This window comes from Lucilia sericata, unplaced genomic scaffold (assembly GCF_015586225.1).
Source record: "Lucilia sericata isolate MDLA Ls3-8-SP2 unplaced genomic scaffold, ASM1558622v1 Contig000357F_arrow, whole genome shotgun sequence".
NCBI lineage: Eukaryota > Metazoa > Arthropoda > Insecta > Diptera > Calliphoridae > Lucilia > Lucilia sericata.
In genome coordinates, this window is record NW_023994377.1 from 95 (window position 1) to 22,498 (window position 22,404).

General features: G+C 30.7%; 1 protein-coding gene across 33 annotated transcripts in view; it reads right to left on the minus strand.

Annotated features, from left to right (window-relative positions):
- Positions 1-2,144: 2,144 nt before the first annotated feature.
- The window catches only part of LOC119604058 (phosphatidylinositol-binding clathrin assembly protein LAP-like), a 37,420-nt gene continuing 17,160 nt past the window's right edge, over positions 2,145-22,404 (minus strand). For 6 of the 33 annotated variants that reach the window (XM_037956443.1, XM_037956442.1, XM_037956441.1 and 3 more), the window contains 11 exons: positions 22,127-22,159; positions 19,920-20,022; positions 19,731-19,852; positions 19,452-19,645; positions 19,241-19,377; positions 17,335-17,500; positions 16,903-17,206; positions 16,358-16,450; positions 12,351-12,563; positions 4,169-4,439; positions 2,145-2,316 (listed from right to left, as the gene is read on the minus strand). In XM_037956443.1, the coding sequence (XP_037812371.1) occupies positions 2,160-2,316; positions 4,169-4,439; positions 12,351-12,563; positions 16,358-16,450; positions 16,903-17,206; positions 17,335-17,500; positions 19,241-19,377; positions 19,452-19,645; positions 19,731-19,852; positions 19,920-20,022; positions 22,127-22,159 (1,793 nt within the window). In that variant the 3' untranslated portion in view covers positions 2,145-2,159. The remainder of the gene's footprint in view (positions 2,317-4,168; positions 4,440-12,350; positions 12,564-16,357; positions 16,451-16,902; positions 17,207-17,334; positions 17,501-19,240; positions 19,378-19,451; positions 19,646-19,730; positions 19,853-19,919; positions 20,023-22,126; positions 22,160-22,404) is intronic. The other 27 variants (XM_037956457.1, XM_037956460.1, XM_037956459.1 and 24 more) reach the window with 22 other exon arrangements.

Here is a 22,404-nt window from a genome sequence, read left to right on the forward strand (position 1 = left end):
CTGAACTAGAAACTGAACTAGAACTGAACAGACTGACTGAACTAGAACTGAACTAGAACTGAACTGAACTAACTGAACTAGAACTGAACTAGAACTGAACTAGTGAACTAACTGAACTAGAACTGAACTGAACTAGAACTGAACTAGAACTGAACTAGAACTGAACTAGAACTGAACTAGAACTGAACTAGAACTGAACTAGAACTGAACTAGAACTGAACTAGAACGAACTAGAACTGAACTAGAACTGAACTAGAACTGAACTAGAACTGAACTAGAACTGAACTAGAACTAGAACTGAAGATCGCTAGAATTTATTGCGAAATTTATCAATATGACGTTCCACTAATGTTTAGGGATGTCAGTCACACCACGAAATACACCCCGAAAATGTAGAAATTCTTTGAAAGAAGCTTTAAATATAGTCTTGTTGCAAAGGTTCTTATTACATTCCGAAAAAGTGAAAATTTTTAGGTTAGATTATATAGGTTCTAAAAGATCCACGAATGGTTCCGAAATAGATGATAAACTCAACTCTCTACTCAGGGTATCTAAGTGCCCCAATGTTCGATGTTAAAACCAACATTTGACGCAAATGAAGAAATCAATATTGCGAATATCGAGGGAGAGATCCGCCAATTCGTACCAAAATGGCTGATTGAAGTATCATGCAATACATAGGCACAGAAATTCTTCATCCTTGAAGTTGCAACTTTAGCAGAAGTCATAACCCAGCTGGCAGCAATCACAGAACCGTACCGTTTCTGTTAATTGTATTATAGTATGACATCGAACTTCCCAATAATGCGTAAACCTCACTTTTATTGGGGGAATAGTTTTAACGATTTCATCTGCAATATTATCAGCTAATATGTCAAAGTAACCTGCTCCGTGTTGGAATACATACAACGTTCCCGTTAAATGTCGCTCAGACCCCAGATTAAGGTTTAATGTGAGGTATACAGTAAACTAGTATTCTTTAGTACGAGCTTAATATCTAAGATCTCTCTCTAAGAGACTTGGATTCATTGGTATAGTTCAGGGGCGCGTGATTCTTGAAAGACAATATCATAAACGTTGTCCCCACAGTAAATCTTCCGCTATAGGAAAGTGCATAGACGTTTGACCGACATTTGAAAAATCCATATCTTAGTTCCTGGACCAAGCTTGGAACAATCCCTAGGTGTTCTAGGAGAGTCTGAGTACCACTATATAATTGTTTCAATCAAATCAATAGGCCAAAAATCGAATTTTGTCGGCCTGTTTAATATTTACATTTGAAAGAAGTAATTCCTGAAATGAAGATCGATTTCAATTGTAAAAAGTTTGAAGATAATCGTCCCGGAAAGTGATTTGGATTTGATTGGTATACTTTAATAGAACCAATACTTATATTAGTGCGTTACAAACTTCAATACAAACGAAGTCTTAACATTTCTATAATTTGGCGGAAGAACTTTAGTTTAACCTAAAACAGCTCTTTTTCTATTCACAAGGAATTAGTTACATAACTAATTCTGTGTAAGTTCATTCGTTGTTATTGCATTAATTTGCTGAAAATTTTCAACTATTATTTTACTACAAAGATAAATATAAAAATGTAACCATATAGCAAGATCATAAATTAATATAAAACATTAAACATACAATTACAAAAATATCAAAATTTTTAACAAATAATCAACAATAAATTAAAAAAAATATGAAAAAAACTTTAAACTCAACTACGGTGTAAAGAAGAGAAAAAATATTTTTAAAAAAATAAAATAAAAGTGTCAGATAAAGTGAGGTTGTGTAGTACAAAAAGAGCAACAAAATTAAACAAACAAAAAAAGTTGAATGTATCAAAACCTAAAACCTTCCTTATTGGCACAAATTTCAATTAAACAATATATTATTTATTAATGAATAAATAATCTCTTAAATTTACGTTTACAGCCTAATTTTTTGCTTAAAAAAAAACTTAACTAAGCTTAAAATGGCCGCTTTTTTAAATGTTTTAAAAACAAAGAAAAAAACACAAAATTTTCCAAATTTATAAAGCTTTTTCTTTGTATATTTTAAAAACAAATAAGAAGCAAAATAGTAGAATAATAACACTGAAGTTTGGTATTGTTCTTCTTTTTTCAAAATTTTTTGCATTTTTTTGTATTTTTTTCTTATAATTCTGAATATAGAAAGAGAGAGAGATATAGAGGAGAGACAAAGACACTCACCATTGGACGATAGCCAGCACCCGTAGTAGCAGCCATTGGTTGAGGTGTCCAATTAGCACCAGGTTTCGCAGTATTTTTAGGTGAATTCCATTGCACAGGTCTATGGAATGAATATAATGGGAAGAAGTTTTTGTTTTCTGCTTTGATTTATTTTCTTTTTTTTTTTTTTGGTTGTAATGAATGAATGATATAATACAAATACAATGATTAAATAGTATGAGTATGAAAGAGAGAAAGAGATTATGACAGTGAGTTGGAGAGAGATAGAAAGACAGGAAAGTTTTAAATGGAGAGTGAGTTTGGAGTTGAGCTAATGGATTTTTAGTTGGATCAGGATTTATCGTTAAGAATTTTGAACTAATTTTTAAGGAATTTGTTTTCCCTTTTCTAATCAACCAATAAAGAGAGAAAGAAAGTTTATATTTAATCCAATATGATATTTAATCCAAAATAATATTGCTTATGCTTTAATCAGATATCGACAGAGAGTGGCAAATAAGTTGTTTGTGTAATGAAACAGTTATTTTATATAAGCGTGAAGCTAGCACTAGTCTATTGACTGTTCTATTACTAGTCTATGAACTAGACTATTAACTAATCTACTGAATTATTAAATGGTTAGTTTATGGACTAGTCTACAGAATAATCTACGGACTAGTCTACGGAGTAGTCTATGGACTAGTCTACAGAGTTGTCTATTGACTAGTCTATTGACAAGCATTGTCTAGCCTACACAGTAGTCTATGAATAGTCTATTGACTATTCTATTGACTAGTCAATGGACTAGTCTATTAACCATTCTATTGACTAGTCTATTGAATAGTCTATGGACAAGTCTAGTCTATTGACTTTTCTACAGAGTAGTCTATGGACTAGTCTATTTAGTAGTTTATGGACTAGTCTATGCAGAGTAGCCTAGTAGACTAGTATATGGACTAGCCTACAAAGTACTCTATTGACAGGACTATGGACAAGTCTATTGACTATTCTACAGAGTAGTCTATTTACTAGTCTATTTACTAGTCTATGGACTAAAATATGGACTAGTCCATGGACTACTATATTAACTAGTTGATGGACTTGTCTATTGACTAGTCTATGGACTACACTATTGAGTAGACTATGGACTGCAGAGTAGTCTAGTAGACTAGTGTATGGACTAGCCTACAAAGTACTGTATTGACAGTATGGACAAATCTATTGACTATTCTACAGAGTAGTCTATTTACTAGTCTATGGACTAGGCTATTGACTAGTCTATGGACTAGGCTACTGACTAGTCTATGGACTTGTCTATTGTCTCGTCTGTGGACTAGTTCGTGGACTAGTCTATTGACTAGTCTATTGAGTGGTATATGGACTAGTCTGCAGAGTAGTGTCTTGGCTAGTCAATGGACTAGTTTAAGCACTAGTCTATTGACTATCCTGTTGACATGTCTATGGACTAGACTTCTCAGTAGTATATGGACTAGTCTACAGAATAGTCTATTGACTAGACTGTAGAGTGGTAGTAGACTATTGACTAGTCCATTGATTAGTCTATAGACTAGTCTACTAATTAGTCTATCGACGTGTAATTTGTCTACTGACTAGTCTACTAAACTATGAACTAATTTACTAACTAGTCTGTAAACTAGTCCAAACCAATATTAATCTCTTTCGATCTCTGGCTTTCAAACACATTCGTCACTCTCTGCCGATCACTGCTTTAAATCAACAACAATAGAGCAAAATTTTTAAAAATACTTTTCCGGAAATTTGTGCATATTTTTGAAGTAAAATATACGAATTCTAAATTAACGACATTTTTATAACAAACATATTGGATTAAACGTTCGAAAGGATTAAGGAGAGCGTGAGAGAAATGTTGGAGGATTAAAATGTTTTTTGCTAATTCTGAGTGATATGATTTTTTACTTGTTTGTTTTTGTATTTGTTTTTTTTTTACTCACTTTGTTGTAGCTGATTTATTAATATTTAAATTTTCAACTAGAGACATGAGAGAACTATCCAAATCACCAGTTAAGAGTTTTCCAGTGCTGGCTGGTGGTTGCTGTTGCTGCTGTTGCGATTGTTGTTGGTGGTGGTGGAGTAGTTGATCTTGTGAGGCAATACCTGCAGTATTAATATTTGTTTGATTTCCTGCTGGTGGTTTGCCAACAGTAGTATTTGTTGTAGTAGACGTTATGCCGGGTTTTAAAACATCACCCAAAGCATCAAAGCCTTTGTTTATTTTTTTAATTGAATGCAAAATTTTTGTGTTTTTTTTTTACAAAAAAAGTATGTGGTTTTTAAGAGATTTTTTTTTTTGGCATAAAAATTTGGACGTTCAATTTTGGTTTTATTACAAATTGATTTGTGATATTTTGCGTGTTAAAATATGGTGTATTTTGAATTTTTGGTGCATTTTCAGCGAATTTTTAATTAGAATTATTACAATAATAATAATAATACAAAACACGCACACATAAAGGCACACGCACACATATATAAAACAAAATAAATATAATTACAATTATAATGAATAAAGAGAATGATAAAGGAGAGTTTTACAAATGAGATTTTAAATGAATTGTGATTTTTTTGTTGTAACCAAAACCATTGCATACACACACGCACACATGTTAAAAGTAAAATGATAACCACCATTTTGTTTTTTTGGTATTTTTTTAGATATGAGATTCCACCATTATTTTTACACATTTTAATAATTATTGTTATTTTATTAATTAATTGTCGTTTGTTTTAATTAACATTTTTATATTTTTAACGGTTTTATTTATTAAGATTTGTGCCACCACAGTTTTTTTAGACAAATAAATGGGATGTTTTTTTTTTTGTTTAAATAAAATAAAACATAAAAAGAGAAGAAGAAAAAAATATATTTGCAAATAAATATTGATGAATTTGTTGTTGGACTATATTAATTTTTGTATTTTTTTATATCAAAACAATATTAAAAAGGAAATTTAAAATGTGAATAGAAAGAGAGAGATAGAGAAAACGTATGGTTTTAAAAAAAAAATAATAAAAACAATAATTATAAATAATAAAAAAAAAAACAAAAATAAAGAGAAAGAGAAAAAATAACAAGGGAAGCTGAATTTGTAAGCATGGATGGAAAATTCTGAAAAATACCGCTTCTAACTTATCTATAGTCTAGTCTATAGTCCAGCCTATAGTCTAGTCTATAGTCTAGTCTATAGTCTAGTCTATAGTCTAGTCTATAGTCTAGTCTAGTCTAGTCTATAGTCAAGTCTATAGTCTAGTCTATAGTCTAGTCTATAGTCTAGTCTAGTCTATAGTCTAGTCTATAGTCTAGTCTATAGTCTAGTCTATAGTCTAGTCTATAGTCTAGTCTATAGTCTAGTCTAGTCTATAGTCTAGTCTAGTCTATAGTCTAGTCTAGTCTATAGTCTAGTCTATAGTCTAGTCTAGTCTATAGTCTAGTCTATAGTCTAGTCTATAGTCTAGTCTAGTCTATAGTCTAGTCTATAGTCTAGTCTATAGTCTAGTCTATAGTCTAGTCTATAGTCTAGTCTATAGTCTAGTCTATAGTCTAGTCTATAGTCTAGTCTATAGTCTAGTCTATAGTCTAGTCTATAGTCTAGTCTATAGTCTAGTCTATAGTCTAGTCTATAGTCTAGTCTATAGTCTAGTCTATAGTCTAGTCTATAGTCTAGTCTATAGTCTAGTCTATAGTCTAGTCAGTCTAGTCTATAGTCTAGTCTATAGTCTAGTCTATAGTCTAGTCTATAGTTTAGTCTATAGACTAGTCAATAGTCTAGTCTATAGTCTAGTCTATAGTCTAGTCTATAGTCTAGTCTATAGTTTAGTCTATAGTCTAGTCTATAGTCTAGTCTATAGTTTAGTCTATAGTCTAGTCTATAGTCTAGTCTATAGTCTAGTCTATAGTTTAGTCTATAGTTAGTCTATAGTCTAGTCTATAGTCTATAGTCTAGTCTATAGTCTAGTCTATAGTCTAGTCTATAGTTTAGTCTATAGTCTAGTCAATAGTCTAGTCTATAGTCTAGTCTATAGTATAGTCTATAGTCTAGTCTATAGTTTAGTCTATAGTCTATAGTCTAGTCTATAGTTAGTCTATAGTCTAGTCTATAGTCTAGTCTATAGTTTAGTCTATAGTCTAGTCTATAGTCTAGTCTATAGTCTAGTCTATTAGTCTAGTCTATAGTCTCGTCTATAGTCTAGTCTAGTCTAGTCTATAGTCTAGTCTATAGTCTAGTCTAGTCTAGTCTATTGTCTAGTCTATAGTCTAGTCTATAGTCTAGTCTATAGTCTAGTCTATAGTCTAGTCTATAGTCTAGTCTATAGTCTAGTCTATAGCCTAGTCTATAGTCTAGTCTATAGTCTAGTCTATAGTCTAGTCTATAGTCTAGTCTATAGTCTAGTCTATAGTCTAGTCTATAGTCTAGTCTATAGTCTAGTCTAGTCTATAGTCTAGCCTATAGTCTAGTCTACAGTCTAGTTTATAGTCTAGTACTATAGAATCACTACAATTTCATAATTTCAGTTTCAAAATTTAGTTGCAATACATTTGGCCCATTCACAATCAGTTTTGTAGTATTGTATCATTGTATTTGATAATTGTGTTATTATACAACAATACAACCCTACAATGCTGATTGTGAATTGGACAATTATCATACATCCCTTGTTAGTGAAAGTATTAAAAGTAAAATAAATTAAATATAAACAAAAAACAAATATTGTTTTTAATAAGCAAGCAGAATTAATTAATTAATAAATGTTGTGTTTATATACAAGAAGAAATATAACCACCACCGTAAGAACTTTACACTAAAATAAACTTTACGAATTGTCAATCAATTTAAGAAATTTTAATTTGAAACAAATTAACATAACACTATTATAAGCTATTACAAATTGTTACAACATTTTTTTAAACTTTAACAATTTGTATTAGTTGTTGGTTCCTAAAGAAGTTCTTGATAAAACTAACTTAACAATTAAATTATATTATGTATACTTAGAAAATAAACAATAATCTTGCAGTTCTCAAAAATGCTTTTTCTTAGTTCTAAATTAAATTGTTAAAACTTCTGATGCAGGAATCTCCTTATACGAATGATTTATTAATTGTATATTAGATATTCATCGATGACTCCAAATCGAAAGTTGGTCTAGGTGGTGGCTTCTATATAGAATGCCCGACATCCCTAAATAAGATGGCGAAACATTCCACAATAAGACTGTAATTGATTCCAGGTCATCAACAGATACCTGGCAATACCATTGCGGATTCTCTTCAGAAAGTGGGCTTCTCACTAGCAACAAAACACACTGACTTTCTGTTCTGCTTACAGCAGAATCTCTCTTCTTTTTTTATATTCGAGTTCCTTATTAAAATCCGTCTGACTGTCTATTGAAATCGCCATAGGTTTGAACGGAAGGAGCTAACCGATTAAAAATGTCCACAAATATGTTCTGTTTATAATATTTGTTCGCTATAGGAAATGGACAATATTGGTCCAGAGTTTATTGTCATAAATATGTTGATTGTGTACAAATCATGGTAAATTTCGACCTAGTTAGTTTTACACATTCAGGAATTATACCATAAATTATGGTGAATAACGGTTCTAGCCCGAATTGAGGTCAAAGTCGCAACATGACACATAAACTTTAATAATAAAGCTTATATAAATACCAAAACTATGGAAAATTTCCTGAATATTCCCCCAATTAAAACTCATACATGAGGGGACCCTTTTAGCTAAATGGCTCTTAACTTGGGGGTATATTTATGTGCGTATTTGTCATATGGGTCTTGGTACCTCCCATATGAACTTAATCTTCTATCTGGGAAACTACCAGAGGATTAGACTACAAATTTTGTATAGATAACATTGAGATACATATAAACGTTTGACAAAATACAGGTGAACTTGCAATAGGGGGCGCACAGTGGTATAGGAAAAAAAAAAGAGGGAAATAATTCGGTAACTTCTAAACGGTTAATCCGATTTTGATGCACGATTTTGGTATGCACAAAGAGGAGGTGTTGTCGAGTTTAGGTTTTGAATTTGGACCTTATAGGCCAATCAGGGGCCCGGCGGGGGGTCCTCAAATTAGGACACCTCGGCTATGTTAAATTTTTAAAACGATCCTATTTCTTCATTTGAGTTCCGATTTAAAAAAAATTTCGTATATAGAATCTCCTCATCGAGCACTATAAAAAATGTCGTAGCAGTAAATTATCTCTTATAGTTTAGGAGATATTCGCATTTGAAAATTAAAATTTTAAAATTTTTACCGTCCTTACTTTAGTTTTTTGATAATAGCGGGTCCAAATATTCCCGATTTTCGCCATATTTTTTTTATTCGCTTAACAACAAGTTTATATATCAAGCAGTGAAAGAATTATGTAAAAATCATGACTGAGTCCAAAGTTATAGGCATATTAATTTAAAAAATTAAAAAAAGGCCATTTTTTTGGGAAAAAAGTATCTTTTTCTTTTTAAGTTATCTAAAAAATTTCTAAGAAGATGTATATAAAATTTATACTGTTTGGAAAGCTGACTTTACATAAAATACGATAAATGAAACAGAATCTAAAAATTTTTAATACCGAGGGGACCAGGTCCAATTTTCCAAAAAAAAACCTATTTTTTATGGAAAATTCAATTTTGAGCAAAAATTCTCAAATCGATAGTCGATATCAAATTATAGTGACCTGTTTTATATGACCCAATATGTTCTTAATCATTTTGTAACGGGTTTCGATAACCCCGCCCCTGGTATGGATATAATAGGCAAAAAAACCAAAAAATCCAATTTTTGGGATTTTTTAAAACTTTTTTGGGAATTCCGGGATTTCTAATAAGAAAATTCGAAATTTTTATTTAATTTTGGATTTTAAGTAAAAAAAGCTACCTAACTGTAAAATTTCCATTGATATATAACATGCCTACCTAATGTTTTTTAAGTGACAAATTAATTAGGGAAAATTCAACATCTTTTAGAAAATTTACATAGCACTATTATTTTCATCCATAAGGTTAACTCTTAAATTTGTTACATATATGGATGAAAATAATAGTGCTAGGTAAATTTTCTAAAAGATGTTTAGTTTTCCCTAATTAATTTGTCACTTAAAAAACATTAGGTAGGCATGTTATATATCAATGGAAAGGTAATTTTGTCTATTTTTCAAAACTGTAATTAATTTTGAAAATTAAAAAATTCGCGGAATACTTTTTTTAAAAAAAAATTAAAAAATGTTTTTTATTCAGTTTTTGCGAAGATACAAATTTTTCAAATTGCAATAAAAATTTTATTTATGAATATTTTTTGATGAAATTTTACAGTTAGGTAGCTTTTTTTACTTAAAATCCAAAATTAAATAAAAATTTCGAATTTTCTTATTAGAAATCCCGGAATTCCCAAAAAAGTTTTAAAAAATCCCAAAAATGGAATTTTTTGGTTTTTTGCCTATTTTATCCATACCAGGGGCGGGGTTATCGAAACCCGTTACAAAATGATTAAGAACATATTGGGTCATATAAAACAGGTCACTATAATTTGATATCGACTATGCGATTTGAGAATTTTTGCTCAAAATTGAATTTTCCATAAAAAATAGGTTTTTTTTTGGAAAATTGGACCTGGTCCCCTCGGTATTAAAAATTTTTAGATTCTGTTTCATTTATCGTATTTTATGTAAAGTCAGCTTTCCAAAAAGTATAAATTTTATATACATCTTCTTAGAAACTTTTTAGATAACTTAAAAAGAAAAAGATACTTTTTTCCCAAAAAAATGGCCTTTTTTTAATTTTTTAAATTAATATGCCTATAACTTTGGACTCAGTCATGATTTTTACATAATTCTTTCACTGCTTGATATATAAACTTGTTGTTAAGCGAATAAAAAAAATATGGCGAAAATCGGGAATATTTGGACCCGCTATTATCAAAAAACTAAAGTAAGGACGGTAAAAATTTTAAAATTTTCATTTTCAAATGCGAATATCTCCTAAACTATAAGAGATAATTTACTGCTACGACGACATTTTTTATAGTGCTCGATGAGGAGATTCTATATACGAAATTTTTTTTAAATCGGAACTCAAATGAAGAAATAGGATCGTTTTAAAAATTTAACATAGCCGAGGTGTCCTAATTTGAGGACCCCCCGCCGGGCCCCTGGTTGGCCTATAAGGTCCAAATTCAAAACCTAAACTCGACAACACCTCCTCTTTGTGCATACCAAATTTCATCAAAATCGGATTAACCGTTTAGAAGTTACCGAATTATTTCCCTCTTTTTTTTTCCTACACCACTGTGGGGCGTGGCATCTACCAAATAAATTTAATAGAAAAATTTGTACAACTGGAAGACTAATTTGTAAAAATATATGTGCACTTTCAATAGGGGGCGTGACACCTTCCAAATAAGTTGAATACAAAATTTGTATATCTGGGAGCCTATTATAGCCGAAATAACCAAATTTTGCACGAAGATCTTTGAAATCTTTGGGAAAAAATGGACAATACTTGCCGTGAGTTCTCCCATATGAATTAAATACACAAAATCCTATATCTCGGAAACTATTAAAGTTATAATCCTCAAATATCATAAACTATTTATACCCAACACCACTTTAGTGGTGTATACGCACAATAATATTGGTCCCATACCCACCTTAAAGTATACCAATCGACTTAGAATCATCTGAGTCGATTTAGCTATGTTCGTCCATGTAAACTTTTAATCAAACTACAGATCGCAATTTAGAAGATAATTCAATGAAATTTGGTACATGATTTTCTATTGTCCCTGAACCTTGAACTGAACCCCTGAATTGGGCTTGTAAACCTTTTAATCAAACTACAGATCGCAATTTTGAAGATAACTCAATGAAATTTGGTAAATGATCTTCTATGGTACCGGAGAAGAAACCTATTTCAGTCCATTATTTCACCTAGCCCCCATACAAATGAACCCGACGAATAGGGCTTTTAAGTTCATAATACAATTCAACTTAAATGCTTTATTATGAAAACTAAATCTTATTTTATTTTTGTAACCGGTGCAGGGTATTATATGGCCGGCCTCGACTGACTATAATTTCTTACTTGTCTTTATATATGTCATTACTAATTTATAAAGATTGTGAAACACATATTTTTGAGAACTGCGAGTAAATTATAAAAAAATTGTCCATAAAAATAATATTTTTAAAGAACCTAACAGAAGACGATTTAAACCATTAAACCTATGTCTAAAGTTACTAAATATAAATATCATAATTTCCGCCTAAATTTCCCTAATAATCAGTAAATTCTCATTTCTCAATAATACGGACTTAAAAGATAGAATAAAATTAATTATTTATTCAATAGCAGTACTAGGCACACGCGCACAATTAAATAGGCTTATGATACATTTTCAAAAATAAAACATTTCAAACAAAATTAAGCAAAATATTTTATAAAGAAAATACAAACAAAAACAAAATTTAAACAAAAAAAATCCACCAAAGATTAAGGACAACAAAAAAAAAAAAAAGGTTTACAAAATTTTAGTTTAAATGTTCTGGACAAAATCATTTCTTAACTACAAATCAAAACAAATGGAAGCAGCAAAACAAACTAAATAAATAAACAAATTAAGAATTATTCAAGGACCAAAAAAGGATTCTGGTAATGAATAGAAATACACACATACTAGTACATACAACCATACATCCCATACAATACTCAGGGAAGCAAGAATGTATGCAGTTGTAGCGCAGCAGTAAGTAGATATAAAAACAAGCAGCGTACAAAAAATATATATATTTTTTGGAAGTAGTTTACAAGATTCGTTTGAGAATAAAGACTACAACAAACAACAAAAATATGATTTACGAAATAATTCGTTACATAATAAGTAGTTCTAAAAAGATACACGGCTACTGAGCTGAACACATAGATTACACGGTGGAGTGAAGTGAATAAAAGGAGTGAAAAAGTGTTTAATTTTTTAAATGGATTTTACATGTACTTGTACGCTTCTTTTTTATCTCAATTTGTTTGTTTGGTTTGGTAGAAAAGCAATAATTTTTAAAAAAGTTGTTTGTTTTTTGTTTTCTATAAATTTAATTTAGTTCACCTGTTGTCAGAGAAGTCGGTTGTGATGACGACGTCATAAATAGATTTGTATTGGAGTTAATGGAAGTCGAATTGTTGGCTACATTTGCTACATTATTATTAATTGTTGCTGATGTTAACGACGATGATGATAATGTTGTGGAGGTTGTGGTATCGAATAAAGTTTGTGGTTCCATTGAATCAAAAAATGGATTTGCTAATGCTGCTCCAGTTGCTAAATATATTTTTGTTTTGTTTTTCGTTATATTTTTTTTTTTTTTGAAAAATACCAATTTTTGTTTGTTGCACACATATTAAGATATTTAGAATCAAATCGTTGAGGTTTTAAATTTTACAAAAAAAATATATGTAAATAAAAAGAAAAAAGGGGTAAATTAAAAATAATATACTTAAAGGGGTTTAATAAAGGAACTTAATTTTATTAGTTCTACTGTTTTAAACCCACAACACAAGGGGAATATAGATTTTGGGTAAATCAAGTTTTATATTCTAGTCTACAGTCTAGTCTGTAGTATACTCTATAGTGTAGTCTATAGTCTAGCCTATAGTCTAGTCTATAGTCTAGTTTGTAGTATACTCTGTAGTGTAGTCTATAGTCTCGCATATAGTCTAGTCTACTGTCTAGTCTATAGTATAGTCTATTATTTAATCTAGTCTCTATTAAAGTTTAGTCTATAGTCTACTCTATTATCTAATCTAGACTATATTCTACTCTAGTCTATAGTCTAGTCTATAGTCTAGTCTATAGTCTAGTCTATACTCTAGTCTATAGTCTAGTCTATAGTCTAGTCTATAGTCTAGTCTATACTCTAGTCTATACTTTAGTCTATAGTCTAGTCTATAGTCTAGTCTATAGTCTAGTCTATAGTCTAGTCTATAGTCTAGTCTATAGTCTAGTCTATAGTCTAGTCTATAGTCTAGTCTATAGTCTAGTCTATAGTCTAGTCTATAGTCTAGTCTATAGTCTAGTCTATAGTCTAGTCTATAGTCTAGTCTATAGTCTAGTCTATAGTCTAGTCTATAGTCTAGTCTATAGTCTAGTCTATAGTCTAGTCTATAGTCTAGTCTATAGTCTAGTCTATAGTCTAGTCATAGTCTAGTCTATAGTCTAGTCTATAGTCTAGTCTATAGTCTAGTCTATAGTCTAGTCTATAGTCTAGTCTATAGTCTAGTCTATAGTCTAGTCTATAGTCTAGTCTATAGTCTAGTCTATAGTCTAGTCTATAGTCTAGTCTATAGTCTAGTCTATAGTCTAGTCTATAGTCTAGTCTATAGTCTAGTCTATAGTCTAGTCTATAGTCTAGTCTATAGTCTAGTCTAGTCTATAGTCTAGTCTAGTCTATAGTCTAGTCTAGTCTATAGTCTAGTCTATAGTCTAGTCTATAGTCTAGTCTATAGTCTAGTCTATAGTCTAGTCTATAGTCTAGTCTATAGTCTAGTCTATAGTCTAGTCTATAGTCTAGTCTATAGTCTAGTCTATAGTCTAGTCTATAGTCTAGTCTATAGTCTAGTCTATAGTCTAGTCTATAGTCTAGTCTATAGTCTAGTCTATAGTCTAGTCTATAGTCTAGTCTATAGTCTAGTCTATAGTCTAGTCTATAGTCTAGTATATAGTCTAGTCTATAGTCTAGTCTATAGTCTAGTCTATAGTCTAGTCTATAGTCTAGTCTATAGTCTAGTCTATAGTCTAGTCTATAGTCTAGTCTATAGTCTAGTCTATAGTCTAGTCTATAGTCTAGTATAGTCTAGTCTATAGTCTAGTCTATAGTCTAGTCTATAGTCTAGTCTATAGTCTAGTCTATAGTCTAGTCTATAGTCTAGTCTATAGTCTAGTCTATATTTTAGTCTATAGTCTAGTCTATAGTCTAGTCTAGTCTATAGTCTAGTCTAGTCTAGTCTAGTCTAGTCTAGTCTAGTCTAGTCTAGTCTAGTCTATAGTCTAGTCTATAGTCTAGTCTAGTCTATAGTCTAGTCTATAGTCTAGTCTATAGTCTAGTCTATAGTCTAGTCTATAGTCTAGTCTATAGTCTAGTCTATAGTCTAGTCTATAGTCTAGTCTATAGTCTAGTCTATAGTCTAGTCTATAGTCTAGTCTATAGTCTAGTCTATAGTCTAGTCTATAGTCTAGTCTATAGTCTAGTCTATAGTCTAGTCTATAGTCTAGTCTATAGTCTAGTCTATAGTCTAGTCTATAGTCTAGTCTATAGTCTAGTCTATATGTCCTAGTCTATAGTCTAGTCCTTATAGGTCTAGTCTATAGGTCCTAGTCTATAGTCTAGTCTATAGTCTAGTCTATAGTCTAGTCTATAGTCTAGTCTATAGTCTAGTCATATAGTCTAGTCTATAGCTAGTCTATTAGTCTTAGTCTATATAGTCTAGTCTATAGTCTAGTCTATAGTCTAGTCTATAGTCTAGTCTATTAGTAGTCTTGTCTAGTCTATAGTCTAGTCTATAGTCTAGTCTATAGTCTAGTCTATAGTCTAGTCTATAGTCTAGTCTATAGTCTAGTCTATAGTCTAGTCTATAGTCTAGTCTATAGTCTAGTCTATAGTCTAGTCTATAGTCTAGTCATAGTCTAGTCTATAGTCTAGTCTATAGTCTTAGTCTATAGTCTAGTCTATAGTCTAGTCTATAGTCTAGTCTATAGTCTAGTCTATAGTCTAGTCTATAGTCTAGTCTATAGTCTAGTCTATAGTCTAGTCTATAGTCTAGTCTATAGTCTAGTCTATAGTCTAGTCTATAGTCTGTCTATAGTCTAGTCTATAGTCTAGTCTATAGTCTAGTCTATAGTCTAGTCTATAGTCTAGTCTATAGTCTAGTCTATAGTCTAGTCTATAGTCTAGTCTATAGTCTAGTCTATAGTCTAGTCTATAGTCTAGTCTATAGTCTAGTCTATAGTCTAGTCTATAGTCTAGTCTATAGTCTAGTCTATAGTCTAGTCTATAGTCTAGTCTATAGTCTAGTCTATAGTCTAGTCTATAGTCTAGTCTATAGTCTAGTCTATAGTCTAGTCTATAGTCTAGTCTAGTAGTCTATAGTCTAGTCTATAGTCTAGTCTATAGTCTAGTCTATAGTCTAGTCTATAGTCTAGTCTATAGTCTAGTCTATAGTCTAGTCTAGTCTATAGTCTAGTCTATAGTCTAGTCTATAGTCTAGTCTATAGTCTAGTCTATAGTCTAGTCTATAGTCTAGTCTATAGTCTAGTCTATAGTCTAGTCTATAGTCTAGTCTATAGTCTAGTCTATAGTCTAGTCTATAGTCTAGTCTATAGTCTAGTCTATAGTCTAGTCTTTAGTCTCACTAAAAACTTATTATTAAAGTGTGTTGTGTGTTGTGGGTTTCTAACAGCAGATTCTAAAAATTCTTAACATTTTTTACACTTAACTAATAAAGGGCAACAACAAATAAATTACTAAAAACTAAACTAAACAATAATGAAAAATCAAAGCAATAACTAAATTAGAAAATATTAAATTAAAAAAATCTTAAAAATAATATACAAAGACTGACATTTTCTTTCAAAAAAAAAATTAAAAATTAGTAGAACATTAGTAAAAAAGATAAAACTTTAATATTATTTAAACTATTGCAATGAGTTAATAGTAAAACGGCGCTTTACATGCTTAATTATGTATAATTAGTATGTGTTATTAGTTATTAAACAAAAAAAACCAAAATCAAACAATTTAAACAAAAGTTATACTAGAACAAAATAAATTTTAAAAAAATATATAATAAAATTCTACGATTTTTATAAAATCGTTTATTATATTAAAAATTAGTTTAATAAGAGATTTCTTTTATAACAGACTTTAAATATTTATACACATATTGGTAAATAGTTTATAAAGACTAATTGAAATTAAAGGACGGAATTTATATTTAAAGTGAAGAATAATAAAACAAGAACCAGTAATTTTATTTTTTTTTTTAGAAAAAAAATTGTAACCAAAAGAACAAGTAGTTATATTTTAAACAAAACATACCGTTTGTTAAACTTAAACTTACCGGCTGGTTCAGTATTACCGAATACCGAAGAGAAATTGCTGTCGGAAACAAAAGCGTTTGCCGCAGCCGAAGGTACAGCAGATCCATTGAAACCTTTAAGAGAAATGTGACAAATTAGTTTAATCAGTCTAATAAAAACAAATAAAAAATATTTTTAATAATAAGCTAAACTTAAAGGTAGCTAAATAATATTAAAATTACAATTAGAAATATTATTAAAAATAATCGAAATAAATTTAAATCAAGTTTTACTTAAAAATAATTTACAGGCTTAAGTAAAGGCGAAAAAGTTAAATAAAAATACAAATATATCATTTAATCACAAAGCAAACTAATTGAACAAAATAATAAATTTAAAGAAAATTCTATCTATCTATCTATCTATCTATCTATCTATCTATCTATCTATCTATCTATCTATCTATCTATCTATCTATCTATCTATCTATCTATCTCTATCTAATTAATACTTCAAAAATACTTAAAGCTTAAAAATATACAAAACAAAACAAAATTAAAAGTAAAAGAAACAAAAGAATTGCTACCATTATTATTCATCCAAATATTATTTGAATTTTGAGCACCTGTAGCAACGCCTCCGCCAGCACCGCTCGCAAGGGGAGCATCAAACATATCGGCAAATGGATTGCCCAATTGTAGTAAATCATCAGAAGCTTTAGTGGTACCAGCAGCAGCGGTGGAGCCAGAGCCTGGCTGTGCTGAGGCAGCACCAAACAAATCAACTATCGGTTGACCAGCTGCTGAAGCTGGTGGAGACGATAAGAATGGATTTGTTAATGCAGCGTTAGCAGCAGCACCGCCGCTGGTGGGTGAAGAAACTTTATGTTGCTTTAATTTTAAAAATTAGAAAAAAAAAATAAAAACAAAAACACACAAAAAGAAAAGGTAAACAGGTTAATTAAATGTTAAGAAAATTTTATAAATATAAGAGTAATTTAAATAAGGAATAAACAAACCTTATATTGATTCATTGCCGCCTCTTCCTCAGCCAATGCTTGGGCCTTTAGTTGTTCATCGATACCATTGGTAGTGTCAAATTTACTTGAAGCGGCAGCTGTGCCAAACGAAGAGCTAGTAGAAGATAGGGCAGAAACAGCGGATTTTACATTCTTTTGGTTGCTACTTTTAGGTTTGTTTATTTTTTTTAATTAACAAAATTGTTTATAATTTTAACAAAATAAAAATTCATTTTAAATTGTTTTAAAGAGCAACCAAAATTTTTAAGTAAATTAAAGGATAGAGAGAGAAATTTAAAATTTTACACAAAAAAGAAGCAATTTAGGAAAATAAGGAATTTAATTTTAGTAAGAAATTGAGAAAATTAGTTGGGAAATAAAAAGGGGAAGAAAGTAAGAAAATAAAAAAAATTAAAATGGAACAAAAAATTAACTAAAAATAAAATATCTAAAAAAATATTGTGTGACTTCAAAAATTACTAAAAAAAATCAATATTTAAAAAGGATTTTAGCAAAAAAATCTAATGGGTTAAAAAAATCTCTTACAAAAAATAGCGTCAAAATTCAAAAGATAATTTTAGATACAAACATTTTTCTCAATAAATATTGAAGCAAAACATTATCCTAATTGTGCTTTATATGGAACGAAAATTTTAGCGCGAATTTGTTTTATATAGACTAGACTATAGACTAGACTATAGAATAGACTATAGACTAGACTAGACTAGACTATAGACTAGACTAGACTAGACTATAGACTAGACTATAGACTAGACTATAGACTAGACTATAGACTAGACTATAGACTAGACTATAGACTAGATAGACTAGACTATAGACTAGACTATAGACTAGACTATAGACTAGACTATAGACTAGACTATAGACTAGACTATAGACTAGACTATAGACTAGACTATAGACTAGACTATAGACTAGACTATAGACTAGACTATAGACTAGACTATAGACTAGACTATAGACTAGACTATAGACTAGACTATAGACTAGACTATAGACTAGACTATAGACTAGACTATAGACTAGACTATAGACTAGACTATAGACTAGACTATAGACTAGACTATAGACTAGACTATAGACTAGACTATAGACTAGACTATAGACTAGACTATAGACTAGACTATAGACTAGACTATAGACTAGACTATAGACTAGACTATAGACTAGACTATAGACTAGACTATAGACTAGACTATAGACTAGACTATAGACTAGACTATAGACTAGACTATAGACTAGACTATAGACTAGACTATAGACTAGACTATAGACTAGACTATAGACTAGACTATAGACTAGACTATAGACTAGACTATAGACTAGACTATAGACTAGACTAGACTATAGACTAGACTATAGACTAGACTATAGACTAGACTATAGACTAGACTATAGACTAGACTATAGACTAGACTATAGACTAGACTATAGACTAGACTATAGACTAGACTATAGACTAGACTATAGACTAGACTATAGACTAGACTATAGACTAGACTATAGACTAGACTATAGACTAGACTATAGACTAGACTATAGACTAGACTATAGACTAGACTATAGACTAGACTATAGACTAGACTATAGACTAGACTATAGACTAGACTATAGACTAGACTATAGACTAGACTATAGACTAGACTATAGACTAGACTATAGACTAGACTATAGACTAGACTATAGACTAGACTATAGACTAGACTATAGACTAGACTATAGACTAGACTATAGACTAGACTATAGACTAGACTATAGACTAGACTATAGACTAGACTATAGACTAGACTATAGACTAGACTATAGACTTTCATCTTTCACGAAAGTTTATTAAACTTGCTATAATCGCTATTTTACACTGTAAAAGTTCCCCTTTTAAACAAACCTGGCTGATTGTGTAGGAGTATTTGCAGCTGAAACTTTACGTCCCTCAAGTGTGGCCAAGTGTTGTTCTAAAGCATCCAACAAAGAACTGGGAGCTTTAGTTAAATCAGGTATATCTCCCTTATCAATGCCGACATTCTATAATTAAAATATAAAAACATTCGATGAAAACAAAGTAATTTAATTTAAAAAAATAAAAATTATCAACTAACCTCTGCAACTTTTAAAAATTCCCCCACACGATCCATGCGCACCAAGAACTTTTTATACAAATCCAAAGCATCACGTGCTTGTTTCTTATTCATATCAAAATATTTTTCCAATAAATTAATAATACCATCATTGTAACAGGCAAATAAACGTATGAGATCACGGAATAATAACATAAATGACATGTTAATGACACCTTTTAAGAGATAAAAGAAAATAATAAAAAATTAAAATTATTTATATTGAATTTAAAAAAAGAAATATTTTCCAAAATATATTACCATTTGTTAAATCATTTGATTGACAATCGAATTCCAATAGAGCATCCAATTGTGCTTGTAAAACGGGCAAAGTTTTTAATAATTTATCAGCATGCATGGTACGTAATGAACCCTCTTCTTTGCTGTAATTATTAAGTAAAGATTATTTTATAATTTTTGTTTTATTAAATTGGAAATGAATGAACTTACCCTCTTTTAACTTTGCAAAAATCAAAAGCCATTGCACGATAAGACAAAGATTTTTCATTTAAATACTTGGCATAGCGTCTGATAAATGGTGACATATCATAACCTACATTCAATTAAATCAAAAACAAATGAAAACATTTTTTTCAAATATTAATGTTTAATGTGATTCTTTTTTTCTGATGACCAAAAACTAATACGTTAAAAGCAATTATTTACGCTACGTGGTTCAAGTTATTTATCAAAATATATTTTTAATAAATTTATTTCATTATTTAAAGAGATGTTGCAGATACTAAAGTGGAAAGAAAATCGGTTGATGCAGCTAAATAGTTGTTATAGCAAGCGACTGAGTTGATGCAGCTAAATAGTTGTTATAGCAATCTACTGAGTTGATACAGCTAAATAGTTGTTATAGAATACAGCTGAGTCCTTATAGAAAACCCCCAGCGATCGCGGATAGTGAGAGGACCATATTAGCCCAATTATAGCCGGTTGATGCAGATTCCTCAAATGCTATCATGACCGAATCGTTTTTGGCACTTTGCCCCTCCTGTCATCAAAGTCCTCACGACACGTTCCATTTATTAAATTGTCCCACAATGTCTACAAATATGCGCCCATAGACAATAGATGAGAACAACTAGACAAACACAGGGAACATCCTCAATTCGCAACAATAGATTTCATCCACTTGATCTTCAAAGAGCCCCACAAATATCCATTGGTAGCCACCTCTCTTTAGCCTGAAATTGAATAACGCTAATGGACGTGAAGTCATCAAGTCATCAACTCAGAATTAACGAACATAGCAATTTTACTTGTTTAGTAAGTCCATTGCGACTCCCTTCGTAGAATATGAAGATCCAAAGAAAGAGAACAAAAAGAACATAAGTAAAATGGAGAGAGAAATAAAAACAGATCGATTCCTGAGGTGGTTTTAACCTGGAAGTTTTACCGAATCGATTCACTAAAGAAAGAGTTATGAGAAAATCTAAATCTCTCTATAGAACCCAGTCGAACAAATGAATAATTATTACCTTGATAAAACTTAGAAGACTGAGAATGTTGAGTCATGCAATATCCCTAAAATTAAGATTATCAACATAAATAGTCACAACCGACTCTAGATTGATATGATTCCGTATGAGTTCCGTCGCTTTCGAGATCGCTAGGATCTCTACGTGGGATACACTACTTTCGTCAGGGAGTCTAAAGGACCTTATTATATCGGCATTAGAGAAATAGACAACGGCACCCGTGTCGATATCTATCTTCCACTCGTCGTTAAAAACTGAACAGCCAGATGGATGTGTCGCTAAGTTCATTTCTATAACTTGACTTGACTTTCAACGCAACCGACTCTAGATCGATATGATTCCGTATCAGCTCTGTCGCTTTCGAAATCGTTATGATCTATGCTTGGAATATACTACTTTCATCAGGGAGTATGAATGAACTTTTTATATCTTGCATCTTGAACCTGTCGGTAAAAATTGAACACCTATCAAACAGATTGATGTGTCCCTAAGAGCATTTCTACAATCTATAACCAGGAACGAAAGTATTGTATGACATGCCAATGCTCTAAGAACTCGTCGTTAAAAACTGCATTCCCATCAAACAGATGGATTTGTCCCTAAGATCTACAATCTCCAATCAGGAGCGAATGACAAGTCAACGCTGTAAGAACAGTTTGAGTATCAACATAAATTATCTCTAGATCGATAAGATTCCGTATTCCGTTCAATCGCTTTCAAATCGCAAGGATCTTTGCTTGGAAGACACTACATTCGTCAGGGAGTCTGAAGTACCTTATTATATCGGCATCAGAGACATATAGACAACGGCAGCCGTGGCGATATCCATCTTGGTAAAAACTACACACGCATCAAACAGTCTATCAGATACAAGTCCATCGTCCCTAGACCTATTTCGTACAGAATTTTTGTATGATTGTCGCACGAAGGAGTGACTAACGAAGACTCATAGAGTTTTGTAGATTTCTAACCACCACTACCGCTACAAAATGTTCTCTTTTCTATCAACAATAATAAAACAAAACAATAGTATCTGTCAACATCTATAATGAAATTGTTAAAAACTCTTTTTTTTTTGTCGTTTGTCTTAAAAACTAATTTCAACAAAACTACTTTTAAAATACTTAATTTTCTGTTTTTTATTTTTTATTTTGCAAAAATTTTACTCACCCATTCTGCCACCAGGTACCGACATACCACCATCTTGTTTTAAGCATATTTTTACATGGTTTTGTTTATAATTTGATTTTGTAATTTGTTTATTTTTAGATTAGAAGGGATGAGTTCGAAACAAGGTAAAAGTAGTACAAAGAAGAAGTAGTAAAGCGAGTATTAGGAAGGATATTTTTGGTTTGTTTTTTTTTTTTTGTTTTAACATAAAATAAATAGAATTTCACAAAAATATAATTGTTAAACAAATTAAACAAAAAACAAAACGAGAAAGTTAA